The following is a 20,198-nucleotide window of genomic DNA, read 5'->3' as shown; positions in this document are numbered from 1 at the left end:
AAGGTTCAAATTATGGTTTTATTTGGTTGTAAAAACTTGTCAAAAAATAGAAAAAAATTATGTGTAGTCACGTAAAATCACTGAAGTCATGTATAAAGTCAAGTGATTTTTTTATTTTTAAATTTCATTTGAACAAATTATAAGAATAACAGTCAAAAAATAATATAATCTTCATATTTTTTTTTCAATAAATTTATTAAATAAACACCAGTTTAATTTTTACAAATAATTATAATTTATAAATGAAAATTACTTTGAAATTATTAACCTAAAAAATCATAAATTCGTTGAAATAAAATTGGCTATATTTTTTTTAAAAATAAATAATAAAGCTGTTGTTATTTTGTCGTCATTGTGTCACCAAATTTTGACTTGGATAAACCCTCGCTATCAATCCTGGTTTGCGACATTATAAATAGCATAAAAAATACTTCAAAAGTGTAATATATAATGTTCAATTATTAATTAAATTTCAATGTAAATCTGTACTAAAATTTGAGCTATAATCGGCTGTTTATCACTGAACCAAAAAAGCAAAAATAAATACAAAGAAATCTGATTAAAAATAATAAAGACAAAATAAAAAAAAAAAAGAATGAGGTAATTATAAAAAAAAAAAAATAATAAAAAAGTCGCAGTACAAGATCGATATCGATATATGGATAGTATCAGATTGCTTACATCTCAATTTAAAATTTTTATCTTTATAAAATCACTTAGAATAATCGTTAATTTTTCCGATATTTTTTTTAATTTTCTCACGGTTTATAAATGTTTGATTTTCTTATATTCTATCCTCACGTTTTATCAGTGAGATTATTAAATATTTATTAACTCTTTTTTTTTTTATCTCAATCATTAATTTATTACAAAAAAAAAAAAAAAAAAGCGAAAATAAATGGAGCATTTATATTCTTTTTTGTTATATAATAAATTTTTTTTTTTTTTAATATTAATATATATTTGATTATTTATTGAAACTGCATCAAGTCTCAGGGGGAATCACTACTACTTATAAATCTAAGATATAATACAAAATAATTCGCGTTGACCTAGAATTTCTAAAACCTTTTATGGATCAAAGTTCACTTATGCTTCATGATTTATTATTTCGATTATAATCCATAACACTCTTTGTAAATTACACGGTTTATATTAAATTATTTGTCATTTGTTTATAATAAATGATCAAAAGACATATGAGATTAATATCGAGTACGATGGATCAATTTTAAAATACACATATTCATAAAGAAAAAAGGAAAATTATTATTTAAAAATTTTATCACGATTAAAGAGTTTTTATTTTTTTTTTTTTTCGTACAATTTTGGTATATCTCATATGTTTTTATAAATCACATTATTTACGATAAAAAAAAAAAAAAATGCATTTATAATATTTATTTATTTATTAAGTATAATAATTTTTTATTTTTTTTTAAATTTTTTTAAAGAACATTTACTAAATGAAAAAAATGTATTTTGTTTTTTTTTTTTTTCTGGTAAACTATAATATATTTTTGTTTACAAATTATTAATCCATTGTACTCAATATTATAATATTAAATACTAGTATAAAATTAATGTCGCACAATATGATTCTGTGACAACTGGTAGATAATAAAATTGTGGAGAGCGCCTTCAAGTGTCTTAAGAAAGCCCTGCCACTGACCTTTCTCATAGTTTATTTGACGTTCCTGTTGACGTGCATTATCGGCAGCAACTTTAAGTAGGCCCTGTATATTTCTCAATAATGTTTCAGTACTTGATACTGATGGATCTTGTCCACCTTGTGTTACAGCAACTGCTGCTGAGGCAATCTGCGAATAATTCAATGCCTGAGGACTTTCTGAACCTGGTACAGCTAGAGGAATATTTTCCGGCATATCTGACATATCTGTAAGCACAAAAAAAAATATAAATATTAATATTAATTTCATAATTACACGGAGAGAAATCCGCAGCATATATTACTGTAGTGGTATCGTAAAAATCATAGCTGACGTCATTAAAGCGACTAATTCCCACTTATTATAATGATTATTATTATATTTCATCTAAATTTTTTACTGTAGTCTACCGGAATTTTTGGAAGTCTTGAGTTAATGGTATATTTTAGACCAGAAATTACTGTAGTGTACAGCAGGTTTTCCCGCCAGATGACACGAATATTTATTGGAAATCAAGTGTGTTCCTAACCTCTTCTAAAAAAGTTTATTGTTTTTATTTTATTCATGAATCTAAATAAAAATGCGGTGAAACACATGAAAATTATAAAATGGTTTATTTTTTAAAAATTAATAAACACGTTACATTTTTATTTTGATGTTTAAACAATAAGGTTTTATTTAATTTTTTGTGTTGTTTTTTTGTTTTGTTTTGATTAAAATTACTGTAGTGTAGTAGGAAATTCTAGTCGATCCTGGTGGCCTCCCCACGCAACTTCTCAATTTCCAGTAGACTACAGTAAAATTTGTTTGATACTCTACAGCATTATTTGCTGCGGATTTCTCTCCGTGTAATATTTAAAAAAATATATGCTAATATATATTGACATTTGGTTTAAAAAATAAAATAACTTTTCAACTGTTTGAATCATTAATTAATTATTTATGATTAAATTATTAAAATAAATATAAATAAATATAATCAATTTTATCATGTTGTATTAATAAATTTGATGAAACACGTATGAAATTTTTATATTTTGTGCGTGCCACAAAGTCATAACCCCAGGGTTTCTGCTTGTTGCACTTCATTTTTGATTTATTTTCATCGGTAAATTTCATCTATACACGAAAATTCACATTTGAATTGTAGTTGACTATGGAATTTTTTTAAAACCAACTATCTGAATTTTTGCTGAGTATATTTATTTATACATATATTTTAATTTTATCAATAAAGCTGAATAAATGATAAATAAAAATAATATAATAAAAAAAATTTGGACAAGATGTCGGCGCGTGGGTTCTTTTCACTCTTACTAAGTGACCGGCTATATCCAAAGCCCACACCGAAGTGTATGTTATATAGCATGATATTTTCTTTACTTGTATATGCTATGCTTTATGGTCAATGATATGTATATTTATTGTATCGTCTTTTAATTATCAGCTTTGCGCACCTACAACGAAACGGCATTTGGTTACTTATTGCTTGCTTTTATTCAATACAAGCACCGAATGAGTTAGTCAATAGAGTAAAACAAAAAAAAAAAAGTGAGAGAATATATATATATGAAAATAAAAATCTTGTTTTTTTTATTTTTATTTGCTTCATCGTATTTAATGCTTGCGTTTGTTAGTAATAACGATACTTTTTTTAATCACATAAATGCGGCTAAAATCCTTTTTTCATATACCGACACTTATTCACATATATTTTTTCAAGAACCTTTTATCTATATCTCACCAAAAAACCATTACAATTATCAAATAAAAATATTTATTATGTACATATTATAAGTGATAATAAAAAATAATTATCACATATATAAAATTAAATTAAAAAAATCGGATAAAATTAAATTAAAGATATTAAAAATTTGATTGATTTTCAATTTAATATTGCTTTTGTTTGAAATAAAAAAAAATAGCGAGAAAAAGAGAGTAAATAAAAAAAGGGAAAGGGGTTAAAAGAATGGAAACTGAACGTGATATTCTTGGTGAGTCTCATTAAATCAGAACTGCATTCCACGGGCGTGTATACTCCCACGGACATTCGATGGGGTCTTACTTCGATCACCATAGGTAGAATGTTACATTATAACATACTGCAAGACACAAGTGTGTGCTTGAATATATATATTTTTTTTTCATTTTTTATATACTATTTTAACTCATAAAAAACTACCAACAAAAATACAATAAAATTATTATTTAAATTTATTTTTTTACTTATTTTTTAATCCAGCTACTTTATCAAAATAATAGTAAATATTTTTTAGTTTAATTAAAAGTGTTGTTATTTAAAAAAAAATAAAATATATATACAAAAATAAGTGTTAAGAAAACCACAAATGCAGCTGCAACGAAAAATTAAAAATTTACATTTCAAACTGACGCATGTTGGATGATCGATGAGTTGGGTCTCTGACCTACCAATCGTCAAAAAAAAAAAAAATAATAAATATATTCGGGGGACCGAGGGAGAATGTGGAATTCATGTATATAAAAAAAAATTTTTTGAAATAAATTTTACTTGCTGGTTTAGCAAAATAACCAAAAATAAAATTATTAAAATTATTAAGATCAGTATATTTTTTCTGTATACTACCCACGTTGAATTTTAGTTTAATAATTTTTTAAATAACGCATAAAGCATTGATTGAAGTTTACAAGACATCGATGTTAAAAAAAAAAAAAAATACGCGACCGTATTTAATTGCCTTTGGATTATTTCTTTTATTTAAAAATGAACATTAATACTCAGTCGTTCATCACTGTCTAAAGTAATAATTAATGAAGCCCTTTTTTTTTAATATTCAAAAATTTTTTTGTTGTAATTTTAACAAAGCAAAGCAATTAAAAGAAATTAAAAAAAAAAAATGCATTAAAGTAATTTTTTTTTTTTGAAATTTATCTAGAATATAAAAGTACCTTCGTCTTTTTCATTGTCATCTTCAAGATCATCAGATAAATTGTCATCTTCATCTTCATCATCATGTGAACGATGAGATGGAGCACCTTCACTTCCTGAAGGTTCACCAATGCTTCCACTTCCAGCTGTCTTTGATAAATTTAATACTGGACTATGACCATTTGATGAGCCTGAAAAAATATAATAATACATATAATTTTCTTTGGTATTGTATTTTTATATAAAATAAATAAAATAAAAAATATAAGATTGATAAGAGAGAATATTTATTTCGACATATTGATGGATTTTATTTACACTAAAAAAGGACATTTGGCTACTCAATGTAGTCAGGCTTACAAGCTAAACTTACATATATCTACTTAAACTTTCAATGAAAAATTTTACTTGTATTTGATATCCCCCAAAATTTTAATCCTGACATGGATGGATTTTGTTTGATGAGTGGTCAGTATAAATGTGCATGAGGAGAAATAATAAATAAGAACGAAAAAAAGAGACAAAAGAAAAAGAGAAGCTTTGATGGACCACCAAAAAAATATTCTACGATTTCTCTTGGTCGTATATACAGCTTGAGATAAATCGATCAAATAACAAAATATATAAATAAATATATTAAAAACTTTAATAAAAAAAAAATTATATAGAATAAAAAAACTATATGAAAATGAGGGGACGCATTTGCAGGATAAAGGGTTCGACCAGACGAATTAAAATATTACGAAGAATCAGATATTCTAAATGCCGCAAGGCGAAAAGAGTCCCGAAATTTGATATCTAAAAATCCAACAAACAACCATCAGTGTATCTTCAAATGTGTGTTCATTCTGGGTCTTTTACATTTATATATCCTCATCATTTAATATTAGTTTATTTTAAAATTGTTAAGATGCTTCAGGCCCATCGTCGGTTAAGCAAAATCGAACGTTAAAATAAATATAAAAATAAAATTTAAAAAATATATTAAGTGAGAAAAATAAAAGAACAAAGATATATCGATTGAATATAAAATAAAAAATATATCTTTTTCTGGTTGACTTGGTTTTTTGATTTTTCATATCGTTTCTAATCTCAAAAAAACATACTGAAGCGTTTTTTATTGTTTTTAATTCAATTTATATTTTATTTATAATTTTATATTATTTAAATTTTTTTAAAATTTAAATTACATACCATTGTGTGAACTTAAATCTCGTGGTTTGTGATCCAATGCAAGTGCTCTTTCTGCATCACCCCTTTCTTCTCTCAACCTGCAACGATAAAAATATTCACTTAATATTAAAAAACATATTTATCATGTTATTTTTATTAATTTATATTTAAAAAATCATAATTTTACTTTGTTCATATACACAAAAATTGACATGTATTATTTTTTTTTGTTAAATTATCAATGTATCTTGTAAATTTTTGCTAAACAAATATATAAAATCTGAACAAACAAAAATTTTTAATATCTTGAAAATTCATAATTCTTAGTTATGATTACGCCTGAAGCAGTAGAAACTTTTAATCCAATCTTTTGTACTGTTTGACATGATATTCTCTAAAAAAAAAAAGGGGGAAAAATAAAATGAAAAAGCAACCATCCGTGAAGAATAAAAAAAAAATCGTTAACATTTCTTAGTTTGTCTGTAAAAGTGCAGTTTTCTCTGGACCCCGGGGGGTTGTTTAAGGTTTCAAGAAAACAACCCTTAGGTCATAACAATAAAACCCCTTTCAAAATTTTTTTTTTTTTTTATAGATATGTATTTTTTTTAACTGCGGATATATTCAACCCCGGGTTGTAATAATTATATATATAGAGTTGAAACAAGAAATTTTCATTTATCAAATGTAAGAGGTTATAAAATGAAAAAATTAAAATTTTAGATAAAAAAAAACCTTGTACCTTTTACTGCCATTATTTTAAATGATTATTATTTTTTTTTCTTTTCCATTTACCTCTTGTTTTATTATATATTATTTTTTAACTTTTTAGGGAAGATTTTCGCACCTAGAATCGAACCGCGAGCCATTAAGTAAGAAGTTAATATCATTAAACATAATATTGGGCGCATCTGGGAGGCCACAAAGCACTTACCACCACCAACCAACTAACAAACCACCCAGCTATCTTGCTGTTCACCATCATATCGCCCAGTTACACCCTATACAACATTCAACATTTTCAAACATCGCGAAAACTCATTCCATCTACCCACTACTTTTTCATCCGTCCTCTTTGGTTACCAACGACGCCACTTTTTCAAGCGCCTTAATTTTTTAATGAGAAAATGCTTTTAAAAAATAAAAAATAAAAAAAAAACAATATACAATGTCTATGAGCGATAAAATATAAACTGATAAAACACCCAGTAGTCATTGAAGACAAAAAAAAATAATAAATAAAGGCACCATCATTATTTGAAATATATATTCTTTACAAATTGAAAATTAAAAATAAATATATTTAATTGTTAAATGAAAATTTATATTTTTATATCAAAAACACTTGAAAATTCAAACTAACACATATTTATTTTACATTTTCCTTGTGTAATATTTGAAATGGTAAAAAATAAAAATTTAGTTTAAACATTGTTTAATAATTAAAAGGAATATATGAAGCAAATGTATATTAAGGTAGCTAAGGTAGGTACCTTAATAAAGGCAATGAGGAAATATTAATTAATAATTTGGTGGATAATTTGTTGAATATTGTAAGAATAATCGTGGCACCATGGAAACCTATACGGTTATGTCTGTTCTGACTATTCTCTTATGGCTTTCATTACCATTCTCTGAAATAATTACTGACTGCAAAGTCTGGCCATGAAAATAATTAATTTAAACAAAGAAAATATATATTTTTTTTATTCTAAAATAAACCCATGATTAATTATATTATTATAAATATTTTTTTTTAAATAAAAACAGTTTAAAAAAATGTCAAAATTTAATTGAAAATTTGTTGATTATTTACTGACTTGACAATTTTTTTTAACCAAAATTTTCATAATAATAATAATATATATTTTTTTTGTTTGATAAGAATGTTGTTTGAATAAAAATAATTACAATTTTTTTTGTTTTACTAATTACAATGATGATGCTGATGATGATAATGATAAAAATATGATTTCAACACATTTCTCAAAGGATCTTCTGAAATCGTATCCTCGTTAGGAATTGACTACATTTCTGAGGGTCGTCATTAATATCAGCAAGAAACAAGAGGGAATAATAAGCAGACTATAGTTGGTGAATAAGGGGGTGCTAGGGTTTAGACAGTGGGGTTGGTAATGCGATCCAAAGTGTACCAACGACTGGCAAAAGTGTCATCTGAAGCGCAAAGGGCTGTCTCCTTATATATATACAAAAAAAAAAAAAAATAATATATATGAAAATATGTAAATATATCCGAGTGATGATCATTTTTCAACTGTTTTTTTTTTTGTTCACATTTTCTAATTATATAATAAAAATCAATTACAATTATTAATAAAGTATAAAAATAAAATTAAAAGAAATTATATATTTTTTTAAAATACAAGATAAGAAAATACGTAAGTTGAGGGTTCAGAAGATTCAATCAGTAAATACCAGACATTCCATTGGCATCGATAAGGCGAAGGGAAATAAGACGTTTCCGCGATGGATCAAAATCCCTTTTCATCAAGCGATATAAGCATCAAATAATATAACCACCCTAAAATTTTATGTAATCAAATTCGAGAATTCAAAATGAGAAACAAAATTCAAACAGACTACCTACTGTTTTCATTTTATATATATCCTTAACTAATTGATTACAGTGTGTCCATTGCAATCATATACACTGTAACTTTATTAACTATTCCCTTTTGCCTACTACTACTATCACTATACAATACTTTTTTAAAAAAAATATAAATAAACAAATCGTGTGTTGATGAAAAATGAGGGCTATGTTTTTATTCACATGGATAACATCATCCCCTTTTTAGTTGAATTTTTGTTCGAGTATATAGTTTGGCTATTTTGCCTCCAAGCTTAACACAAACCACTGATAAATGATCTCTATCCAATCTTCCAACGATTGAGATTAATTTTATAAATGTTTTTCATTTACTTTTCAACAGTTTATTTATTTTTTTTATCTCAAAAAATTTAATATATCACTTGTTACAATTTATGGATCATTTAGACATTTAAAAAAAATTTTTTTTTTATACTATATTAATGTTTGTAGATTAATTGATGATTCCCCCAATTTTCATCAACAATAGTATATAGCTAATTATGTATATGAACTACCATTTCCCCAATCTTTCTGTTTCTCATCATCTTCTTTCCCTTTATTCTGTTATGTGAAACCCCCGCGGACAGGAAATGAGACTCTTCAAGTTCCGTTTCTTACGTTTATTCTATTTATATATTTTATAAATGTATAGGTAATTTATTTACGTGTGTGTGTATTGTTTTAATGTATAATTTTACTTGTGTTTTTTGTCTGTGTAACAGTCAAATATATACATGAATATTGTTGGATTAAATTGAGATAGAAACAAGACGATAACCTGAGTTTATGTTTTACCAAGCGACAGAGGTTTAATTAGACGACTTGCAATTTTCTCTATTTTACATTTATCTTTTATTTTAATTCACATACTTGTGTATATATATATTCAAAGTTGATTGAGCTAAATTGTTTTTCTCTCTGTGATAATACAATGTGATATCATGCAAAATTATTGACGTTAAAGCTTTTAAGTAGACAATACAGATTCAAGAAAGATTTTAAAATTAAGATAATAAATAATGATTTTTTATGTTCATTGATAATCTTTATTGTTATTAATTATAATTGATAAATGATAAAGCTTGAATAATTTTATAAAAAATAAAATTAAAGATGAATTAAAATTTGTTTTATTTCATCGCGCTTTTTTCAAGGGTATTGTTTCGCCTTAATTTAAATATTTGGTTTGTTTTTATAAATTTAATTTAAACATTTTTTTGACAAATGTTTATTTAACATTTATATTTATATTATTATTTTTTTTTTTAACTGTGTATGTGCATATATTGCAGGGGTGTTTTTGTTGATACAGGAGAAGAATATATAGCTTAAAGTGGATAATATGACGGAGGTTTAGTGAGGAAATGGTCTAGGCATTTCTCGTTTAGGACTAGAAAGGGTTTGAATTATAAAATAGCACATGGATATATATAAAGCTTGAGGATGAGAGGTAAACTGTTGCAACACCATTTCACTAGATAATAGATCTACAAAAGAAAAGAATAGTTTTAATATGTTGCTTTAAAAAAAAAATAATAATAAAAGTTGGTGTGTTTGTGTTGATGATAGGTTACTATTCTCTAACCCCTCAGCTGAGCCAGCAAAAAAAAAAATAAATAAAAAAAAAACTAAAATAAAAAATAGAAACCCCGGATAAAAAGCATTTTTCAATTTTGTAAAACTTTACGATACGAAATCTTTCCCGCAAGTCAGAAACATTTGTACATAAATCTGAAAATTATGAGGCTTTTTCTGGATATATATACAATTTTTTTCTTACTAGATTATGGAGCTGTACTTTTTTTTTTTTTTTTTCAGTAAAAAAAAATATATAGAAGGGGTCGATTGGAGGGGGTTGCCCTTTCTAACATGGCATATGCCTGAAAATGCGTAACGTTGAGATAACGCGCGACCCCTTTCTGTTTTCTTCGACCCCTCTACTAAAAATGAACCAAAAAAAAAAAGTAAAAAATAGATATACACATACACACAGTGACACCAGTCTCTATGTAAACACTTTATTATGATATTTTTTTTTTTTCTATGAGTGAATTTGATACATGCACTTTATGATTTTCCCCAGTGGTTTTTCAAGAACTATAAAAATATGAAATAAGTGGTAAATGTAAAGTGTGTTTGAGAATAAATCAGAATCAGGAATATATAAAAATTGCTTTCCAACATTGTGGTATAAAAAAAAATATATATATAAATGTCATAGATGATTCGATTAAGGTAGGGTGGTAGTGGGTTGACTTGAAGACAAGGAAAAAATATATTCTATATCGATGGTCGTTATGGGAACTTTATGGCAAACATGATCATGTCATTCATACTGAAAAGCGAAACAGACGAATTTTATTTAGGGATAGCTTATCGCGGTTTTCCATTCACAATCCCAAGGATTATTATCTTTTTTATTCCCTTAGATTTCTATTATCTGAATTTTACTTTTACGTATATTTTACACATATATAATATGTTTTTTTGTGTAAATTTTTTTTTACTTTATATATAGTCAATCGTTCATGACTCTCTGATGGGCTATAAATCAATTGAATTGTGTATTTATTTATTTTTTTCAATATATTTGTATATTTTTTTTTTTCGTTGTTGTTTAGATATATATATATTCCATTCGTTTAAAGAGCAACCACAAATTTAAGATATGTGCAGGCACAGCAGTATGAATAATTTCATTTTGATTTTACCCCTTTTGTAAATGCAGTGAACACCCTTTAGCCAAGTGAGGGGTTGATGATTTTTAATAGTGGGAGGATGCATAAAGGATGGATATATAAGTAAAAGAATATGAACGAATCGATTTATTTTTCTATAAACATAAAATGGTATGAAATTTGTTTGTGAGTTGAATGCTCAGCCGCCAGGCAATACGCAAATATAGAGTTAAATAATAAACCCTCTGTTAATGTATATATATTTTTTAGAAGTTTTTTTAAGTGTTGAAAAAATTATCCAATAATCAAGAGACAAAAAAATATATTTTATACACATATATGGTAATTGAGAGTCAAAAACTACCAAGTGGAAGTTCGTGCGTAAAAATATTCTTACAATTTTATCTCCCTATTGAAAAAAAAAAATAATAATAATAAAAATACTATTCTTACTGTGATCTCACGCAAATGTTTGTTTATGTATATACACCAACGATTTTCACCTCAATGTGTTGCTTATCACGTTTGCACAAGAATAGAATTCAATGATGCTTCCGAAAACCATAACCGTACCGGTAACTGAAGCCATCTAACACCCCTCAAAAATATTGACTGATCAAACAAACATTTTTAAAAAAGATAAAAAACCAAATAACATATATATATTTTAAATCTAAAATATATATGTAAAATAATAATTAAAAATATCAAGACAAAGTGTCGTATGTCAATAAAAATAATTTAATAAAATATTAAAGTACATTTAATGGTAACGAAAAGCTTTTAAAAATTCTTTTTTCGTTGAACGTTTTTATCAACCTGCCAGTTAATTTTTTCAACCCTTTTTTGTATTATTATTTTTTTTTTGATCCCTTTCCTTGAAACTTTCAGTTATTATTCTCCATATTGTCATATACCTATATGCTCATAAGGGTAACGAAGTATGCAAAGAGAAGTAGACAAGGTGGAGAAATGGGGTAAAAGGGAAAATGCCACGGGGAGTACATTAAGCGACACTTGGAATTACAAATAACAAATTGCAATTTGATTTTCCAACGTTACAAACTACCTCTACTCTCTTTCTCTCTTTAAAACTTGAAATTTGTCGCACATAAATATCTATATATTTTCTGGTCTGTGCCAAGGGCGTAATTTATCATTAGGGATGACGACAATTTGGTGACATTTACCGTATATCTATCGTCAATATATATATATGTCTCTTAACGGGGTAGGTGTTTTGATTTATGCATGATTGACTGACCGGAGGCATAAACTATCCAAAAATTATTTTGGACCAATAAATTCTGAGGGTCAGTTTGACAGTTGAAATTTTCGATGAATTCAAACGGAAAAATAATCATATTTTATATTTTTCTATTTATTTTTTATGGCTGTAAATAGATATGGAAAAAAATTTTGTACGTGACCAGTTATGAGAGGGAAAATTTTAGATCCCAAATAAACATTATAATGAGAATTGCTTGGAGGAGATATTTTTGATATTTTAGGTTAGACTTGTAAAATATATACAGAAAGATATTAAATATATGATTATATTTATATTGTATATTTGAAATGAAAAAAAAAGAGGGATGAAAACAAAAAGAAATAATTTAAAATTTACATTAAATCAAATAACCTCAAAAATATTCTACTTTTTTAAGACTCTAAATTTATACTGGATAATTTTTTTTTAATCTAAATTTTACAATTGAAATTAAGATGAGAAATATTTTATTTTATATCTTTGCTATATTTTTCAATGGTATTTTAGATATATGTATATTAAAAATGAAAAAAAAAGGGAGCTTTTAAAACTCGCTAATAATAAAAAATTGCGATTCATGCTGGTCCTTATTTTTAGCTTCATGTTGAAATGTCTTATATACATTTAAAAGAATACGAGAAATATATGATGGCTTTATATGGAAGCCAGTAAGTATAGTTAAAGAGAAAAAGGAGTTAAGGAGGGCCAGTAAAAGTGGCTACTGACTCCAAGAGCCTTTTCTAACTTTCATACTATATCATTCTGAAATGTAGGCATGTCTTATAATACCTTAGAAACTTTTGAATTCCAGAGTGAATTTAATATTCCAAACGTATACTTCCTCTTTTCCATTTTATTTTTATAATAATGGCAATGCTTTAATCATTTCAGCTATTTTTCTTTTTTATACTTTCAATAATTTTTGATCTATTTAACCTTTTCAATATTTTTTTAACTATTAAATTGTAAAAATTATCAACAATTTATCATTTATTTTTACAAGCAAAAAAATATGTCAAATGTCATAATTGAGGAATGTAATTAATACGAATAAAATAAGAATTTAAAGAATTTGAAAATTATGAAAACACATTGAGTATTGCTTTTAAGATAAATATGTGTATGTATGTGTTCCTTTGTACTGTTTAAATTCATTTCATGCATCTACCCTTTGGCACACGTTACACACAATTCCTTCGTTTATCTACCCTCTACCTTTTTTACCTTTCCCCTTTTTTTTTTTTGTCCTAAAAACAGTATATATTGTGAATTAAAAATTGTTATAGGTACACCTGAGTTAAAATTAAATGTTTAGAGGGATATAAAATGAAATATTTAGCGATCCATACTCAAATTTTTAAAGTCTATATGTCTGTCAATGCTTTTTATCCTCCCCAATCGATTGTATAATGCTTTTTCATACTTGCCTTTGTCGGCAATAGACCCCAATTGCAACATACACACATATTTTTTTTTTTCTCTTTTCTTTTTTCTATTCATGTATATAATATATTTGTTTTTTATTTTCATTATGCTATTCGTATTTCAGGTGTATTGTAACGTCAAACACACACGCACAATTTGATCAATGAATTTTGCTTTTTTTTTTAAATCTTATTTGTTTTTTTAATAAACACAAAGACAAGTAGATGAAATTGACCAAAAGCACAAATACAACAACGACATATATAAAGTTGTTATTACAAAAACGCCTGTCGAAATATGAAATAAACAATATTGAAATTTTTATTCTTCTTTTTTATATCGAGTCATGCGGCATGACATAACCAGTATGTATATTTGCATAGTGAGATGAAAAACAATTTCATTTACCCCGTTTTTACATTTAAAAAAAAAATAAAAGTAAAATTGAGATTGGCAGTGTTGTTGAACAGTTGAAAAGAATCGTTAGTTGGATGGTTTTTGTATATGGAAAATTCAGAAAATATAGAGAGGGTGAAATTGTATTTTTGTATTTTTTTATATTAACGTTTATAATGTCACGGTGACTAGTGAAAATAAAAAAAAATAAAAAAATACAATTTACATTGTTGAATAAAATGAATTGAAACGTCAAAGAAATTGAATTGATTGTTGAATAGTAAAAGGTGATAAATGCACACTGAAAATAATATGAAAAATTTTTTTAAAAAATGAACATAAAATAGTGATAAAATAAATATAAAAAAATTTATATATGTATAAATTTTGAGTGTAAGAAATTAGAAGTCTCTCTCCATCAATCTCATAATTCTAAATTGGTTTGGTATTATAATTCATGGGGTGCTTTTATATACTATTTTGCCTACGGGGAAAAAATAAAAAAAAAAAAAAATGAAATATACAACTAAATAATACACACTGGGGGGTGATTGGTAGAATTATTGTTTTTAGTTTTGTTTTGATTATCTAGTCTTTTAGTAGGAAAAAAAAAACAACTTGCAATAAAAATTCTAGTCATTTGTCATGGAGTTATATTTTAGCAAAAATATGTTATTCATTTTTAAAATTCCCTTGCAATTTTTGATGTATAATTTTTTATCTTTTTATATTTCAAATCGTCTTCTTGTTGTCATTTAAAAAATGTAAAACTCGTAGCATACTGTACACACATATAAAATAATAAAAGTTGATGTCATTTGTCAGAATTTCTTGTCGTCACGGCACCTCGTAATTTTGTGATGTGCCAGCTGCGGCTTTTCGACAATACTTTGTAAAACAACGTTTAGGAGTTTCTTTTCTTATATTTTTTTTTTTTTCTTTTCGCTTATATATTATTCACGTTTTATATATTTTATTTACTTTTTGTTTTGTCTCATCCCCATCAGCATTATTATTTTTATTTTAACTCAAGTAGCTTCCTCAATTTTACGACTACAAAAGTATATTATATTTTTTTTTTCTTGCTTCTAGTTTTTTGCATATTTCAATAGAATATGCATCAGCACAATCCCATCAAATTAAAAATTATTTTTTTCCTTTTCTTAGTTATAAACTAATCAGTTTAAGCTTCTGATTTTTTTTTTTCAGCTTATTTAAAAGATATATTTTTTAACATTTTCGATGATCCTGTAATGGGATACGATGGGCACGAATGAGAACTAAGAAGCCATGTAGACTATAATAAAGTAATGAAACAAATGTGCCAGACGACTTTTATGAAAGTTAAAAATAAATGAAAAAAAATAAAATAATCTTTGTTGAAAGTAAGAATTTTTTCAAAGAAAAATAACATCGATTCTTTTGAAATATTTTCATATTTTTTTTTACTTTATTTTGACGATGAGGATTATAACGATTTGCGGATATATGAAGGCGGTATGAAATAGAATGTTAAATACGACCACACGAACACCGGGGGACCACCATTAAAATTCTCATAAATTTATAGTTCATGGGATGATACACCTGTCATATTTTGCAAAACCACAGATACACAAAATACATATAAACACGTGATAATACAAATATTGATAAAAAATTGACAAATAAATTTAATTAAAATATAAAAAATTAAATTATTTTTGATTTACAATTGCGTAACTGTAGTGGCATTTGCATGAAATATTATTTTAATTATTGGAGTCATTACAGAGTCAATTATAAAGTAAATTACTCAATTTTTTTAAAAATATATTTTTCGATTTTCGTCCGCATTTTTTCTAATATAAGAAAATTATTTAAAAACAAAAATTAGTCGAGTAATTTCCGAATTTTCTCTGTAAATATATTTCATTATATTAAATGATTAAAATATTTTTATAAATATTTTATATCTGCTTTATATTGTCACGGTGAATTCTTGCTTCTTTATTGTACTTGGTTAAATCACCACCGTGACTCTTATGATATATGTAATTAAATTAATTATATACATATGCAATATGTATAAAAAGGAAATACAAAAATATGGAAAAGAAAAAAAGCAAGCTGAAATTGATCTTAATAATAAAATATGCAGTGTAAAATTAAAAATCTATCGCGTTTTATAACAAATTAAAAATGAATTAATTGTTGTTCAGAAAAACAAAGAGTTGGAATGAAAAATAATAATAGAGTAAAAAAAGGAATAAAATTACATTGAAATAGTAATAATAATGATGATAGAAAGTATGTATATTTATTATTTAAAAAAAAAAAAAAAACAAGAGAGATTACAGTGGGAGAGCTGGGCCATCACAGATGCGTCGTGACTGATGGTCCGCACTTCCAGATGTACAGTATACATATCACCCAAGTATCTATCCCTCTTTTATGTGTACTTTTATCAGCATTTGTTTGTTCAGTTTGCATAAAAACACAATTTTCCATGTGTAAAATTTAAAAACAGTTACAAAAATCATCTAAACAATACAAGCAAAAAGTCAAAAACATCAAACAAAAAAAAAAGAAGAATCATACATGAAACACAAATTTAAAAAAAAAAAAGAATTTAATTATTTCAAAATAATATTTCCTTTCAAATAAATTTCAGCGTGAACAAATATATTTCAATTTTTAAAAACAGTTATTTAAAATTTAAAAAAAAATTCAATTTTTTTTTTTTATTACGATCTGTAGAAGATAAAATATCTCTCCACTGAAAATAAAAAAAATAAAATATATTTTAAAAATTTTAAAATATTATTTCACGCTTTAATTTATTTAAAATAATTAAATATTATTTTTTTTATTTATTTTTTTGTTAAACAAATTTAAAGTCTATAAAATAAATAGATAAATAATTTTTTATAAATTATATTTATCTTAAAAAAATAATAGTCAATAGACAGTGCAATCCCAAATTTTTTTTTAGGAAAAAGTCCTTTAAAATATCCAATAAATTTCAAAAATAAATTACCAAAATTTCCAGTTACTAATTAATTTATCAATTAAAAAATTCCAACAATAATTTTTGGTTTACTTTGTAGCCTTAAATAAAATTTATTTGATTAAATTAAAATCACTACGAACCACAATAAACATAAAAAGATAGTAGACTAAAAATGAATGAAAAAAAAAAAAACCAAAACACATGAATTATATTTTCAACATTTGAGTTTCGTCGACTCGGCCACTTTTCATTAGTCAAGCACTCAAAGAGTGCTTGCAGCAAGCTAGATGGGTGGTGGCAAATAAAGAGGAGAATAAAAAAATGAAAAAAAAAAAAAGAAGGGGTTAGAATGTACGACTATGTAAATTGAAGAGGTTATGATGGTTTTACATATTTCAACAGTAGGATCAGCACTGAGCCACACACGCACATATATTATATCTTTTCTGTATGATGTGTATGTACTTGAAAAGTGCATGCCAAGCTTTTCGTCGAGTGTTTTATGAAAATGCTCTAGAATTGTAGATTCTCACTGTACTATATTATGGGGATTTATGGATGAACCTGATCATACTGAATCTTGTAAACAGTCATAACAAATAAAACATTTTTTAAAAATTATTTATACTGTTTGTAATCATTTTTTTTCCTCAAATAAATTACGTATTCAAATTTTTTTTAAAAAATATAAATCTTTACATTATACAGATTTATAAAAAGTTTTTTATTCACGTGTTGAAGATATAACTTTTGTGGATGTCAAAAACATTTTATATTATTATTGATATAAATAAATGGATTGTATTTTTTTTTTTCTATTTTTTTCTAAGCACGTTTATCAAAAAAAAAGAAAAAAAAAGTGAAAACATAACTGCTGCTATTGTATTTCAATTGAAAAACGATTAATCGACTCGTAGTAACCGAGAAAATCGGGTGACGATGCCATTTGTCAAAAAGAAAAAAAAAAAATATATAATAAAAATAAAAGTTGGCACGTTATACAGGGACCTCCTGTCATCAACAGAATTTTTATTTTTTTTTTCAAGTATGTTTTATTTTTATTATCATAAATAAAAAAAATCATCAACTCAAAAATTTATAATGTTATTTTTCATTATTTTTAATGAACTAAAAAAATTTTTTTTTATGAGTTTAAAAATCAACATAGAGTGATTTAATTTTTGATAATGATTAAATAATATGTTTAAATATCAAACAAAGAAATATTATTAATTAATAATATCAATACAAATGTATATCGGAAGTTTAATTATTTGATATAAATAAATGTATAATATAGGCTCGGTTATGTTTATGTTTGTCGAAATGAATATGAACTGTTTTATCATACATGTACAGATATATAAATTTTGATGTATGTTGAAATATACAAATACTGTTATATTCATTCAACACACACACAAGTCAAAGCTTAACACAGCCACTTTTGATAATGAACTAATATTTGCGGTGTCCTGGTGTGCAGTGAACCTCCCCAATTGTATATCCACGTATCAGATCACCCTGTTATTTCCTCATGTTAACTCAAAACCAGATCTAATATCAATAATTAAGTTACCGCATTAATCAACATTTGCCAGTTAAAAATGATTGCCAAAAAAAAAAAAACCAAAAAAAAATTACAAAGAATTATATTAAACGTTGTGTTTTTTTATTTTATTGATTGAAATATTTTTTAATAATATTTATTGATAAAGCATTGTTTGGTATTTTAAAAACCTCATGTGAAAAATTATTGAGTCAAAAAAAATTTGATTAAACTGATAAAAATCCGACTCCGACTCCGATAAATTGAACAAGTTAGCAACGAATAACTTTTTGAACTTTTTTTTTTAATAAATATATCTACTTGCACTGACTCCGACTCTAGGTTTTGTTTAAAAAAAGGATTCTGAGATTGACCTAAATATGTGTAAATAAATTCTTTTAATTTAATTATAATACAATTAAATAGATAAACACCTAAATTTTGAAATTCAACAGTATCTACTTGCACCAGCTCTAACTCTGACCTTAAGTCCGACTCTGACCTTAAATCCGACTCTACGTTTTTTTTTTAAATATGGATTCTAAGATTAACCTAAATATGTGTGAATAAATTTTTTTAATTCAATAATAACACAATTGAATAAGTAAACACTCAAATTTTAAAATTCAACAATATCTACTTGCACCAGCTTTAACTCCGACCTTAAGTCCGACTCTGACTCTGACTCCGACTCCGACTCCGACTCCGACCTTAAATCTCTGTTTTTTTTTTATCTGTTTTGTCACAGTTTAATTTGACAATAATGACAATTCAAAGATGACAATAATGATGATTTACAATGATGATTATTAAAAATATTAATTGTTTTATAGAATCGCATGTTTTGATAGATAAATTGTATGTCTTGACACCAGTGTAATATGATGAGAAAAAACTGGGTAGCTTACCTTTTTATTTATTTATTTTTCGTTTTTTTTTTTCATGTAATAAACTAGAAGCTTGTATGTGGGGCCATTTAATAACAATATATCTTAAGACCCACCACAATGCTATATACATTTTAGCGCGAAATCAGACAAGAAGGGGATATATTTATTGTTGAATAGATAGCTTTGCCTTATACAGTTATTCTATGTTGGTATTTATTTTCCGACTGATTTAGAGGGATTCACTTGGTTTTCCCATGTGTAATTAAATTCTACACGCATCAACACTATTCTATATTTCATTTTCGACTTTGTTATTAAAATAAAATAAATATATAAATTTACATTACATATATACATATCAATAAATTACCCAAGTATCATTATTTTTATAATTAAAAAACAAATAATAAATTAAGAAAAAAAATATATTGTTTATTTTAAAATTGCTTCCATCATTAAATTAAAAATATGTATCTTTTCTTTTATAAATTAATTGTGATATACAATAATTCATTCAAAGACACGTCAAAAAAAAAGAGACTTACTTGGCTAGCAATGAGAGAGTAAAGTGTCAATCAAATTGAAAAATAAAGCCGAAAATAATGAAGTAACTAACGAGGCACTTGCGTGTTT

The 20,198-nt window shown here is 25.4% G+C and overlaps 1 protein-coding gene across 8 annotated transcripts in view; it reads right to left on the bottom strand.

Annotated features, from left to right (window-relative positions):
• LOC122855218 (dachshund homolog 2) overlaps positions 1-20,198 on the bottom strand; it is a 140,207-nt gene that overhangs the window by 44,642 nt on the left and 75,367 nt on the right. For all 8 annotated transcript variants that reach the window (XM_044156414.1, XM_044156420.1, XM_044156415.1 and 5 more), the window contains 3 exons: positions 5,776-5,852; positions 4,602-4,772; positions 1,673-1,897 (listed from right to left, as the gene is read on the bottom strand). In XM_044156414.1, the coding sequence (XP_044012349.1) occupies positions 1,673-1,897; positions 4,602-4,772; positions 5,776-5,852 (473 nt within the window). The remainder of the gene's footprint in view (positions 1-1,672; positions 1,898-4,601; positions 4,773-5,775; positions 5,853-20,198) is intronic.

This window comes from Aphidius gifuensis, linkage group LG4 (genome assembly GCF_014905175.1).
Source record: "Aphidius gifuensis isolate YNYX2018 linkage group LG4, ASM1490517v1, whole genome shotgun sequence".
In the NCBI taxonomy this organism is placed as follows: domain Eukaryota; kingdom Metazoa; phylum Arthropoda; class Insecta; order Hymenoptera; family Braconidae; genus Aphidius; species Aphidius gifuensis.
Note: the sequence above shows the minus strand (reverse complement) of the source record. Positions and strands in the feature narration are given on the sequence as shown.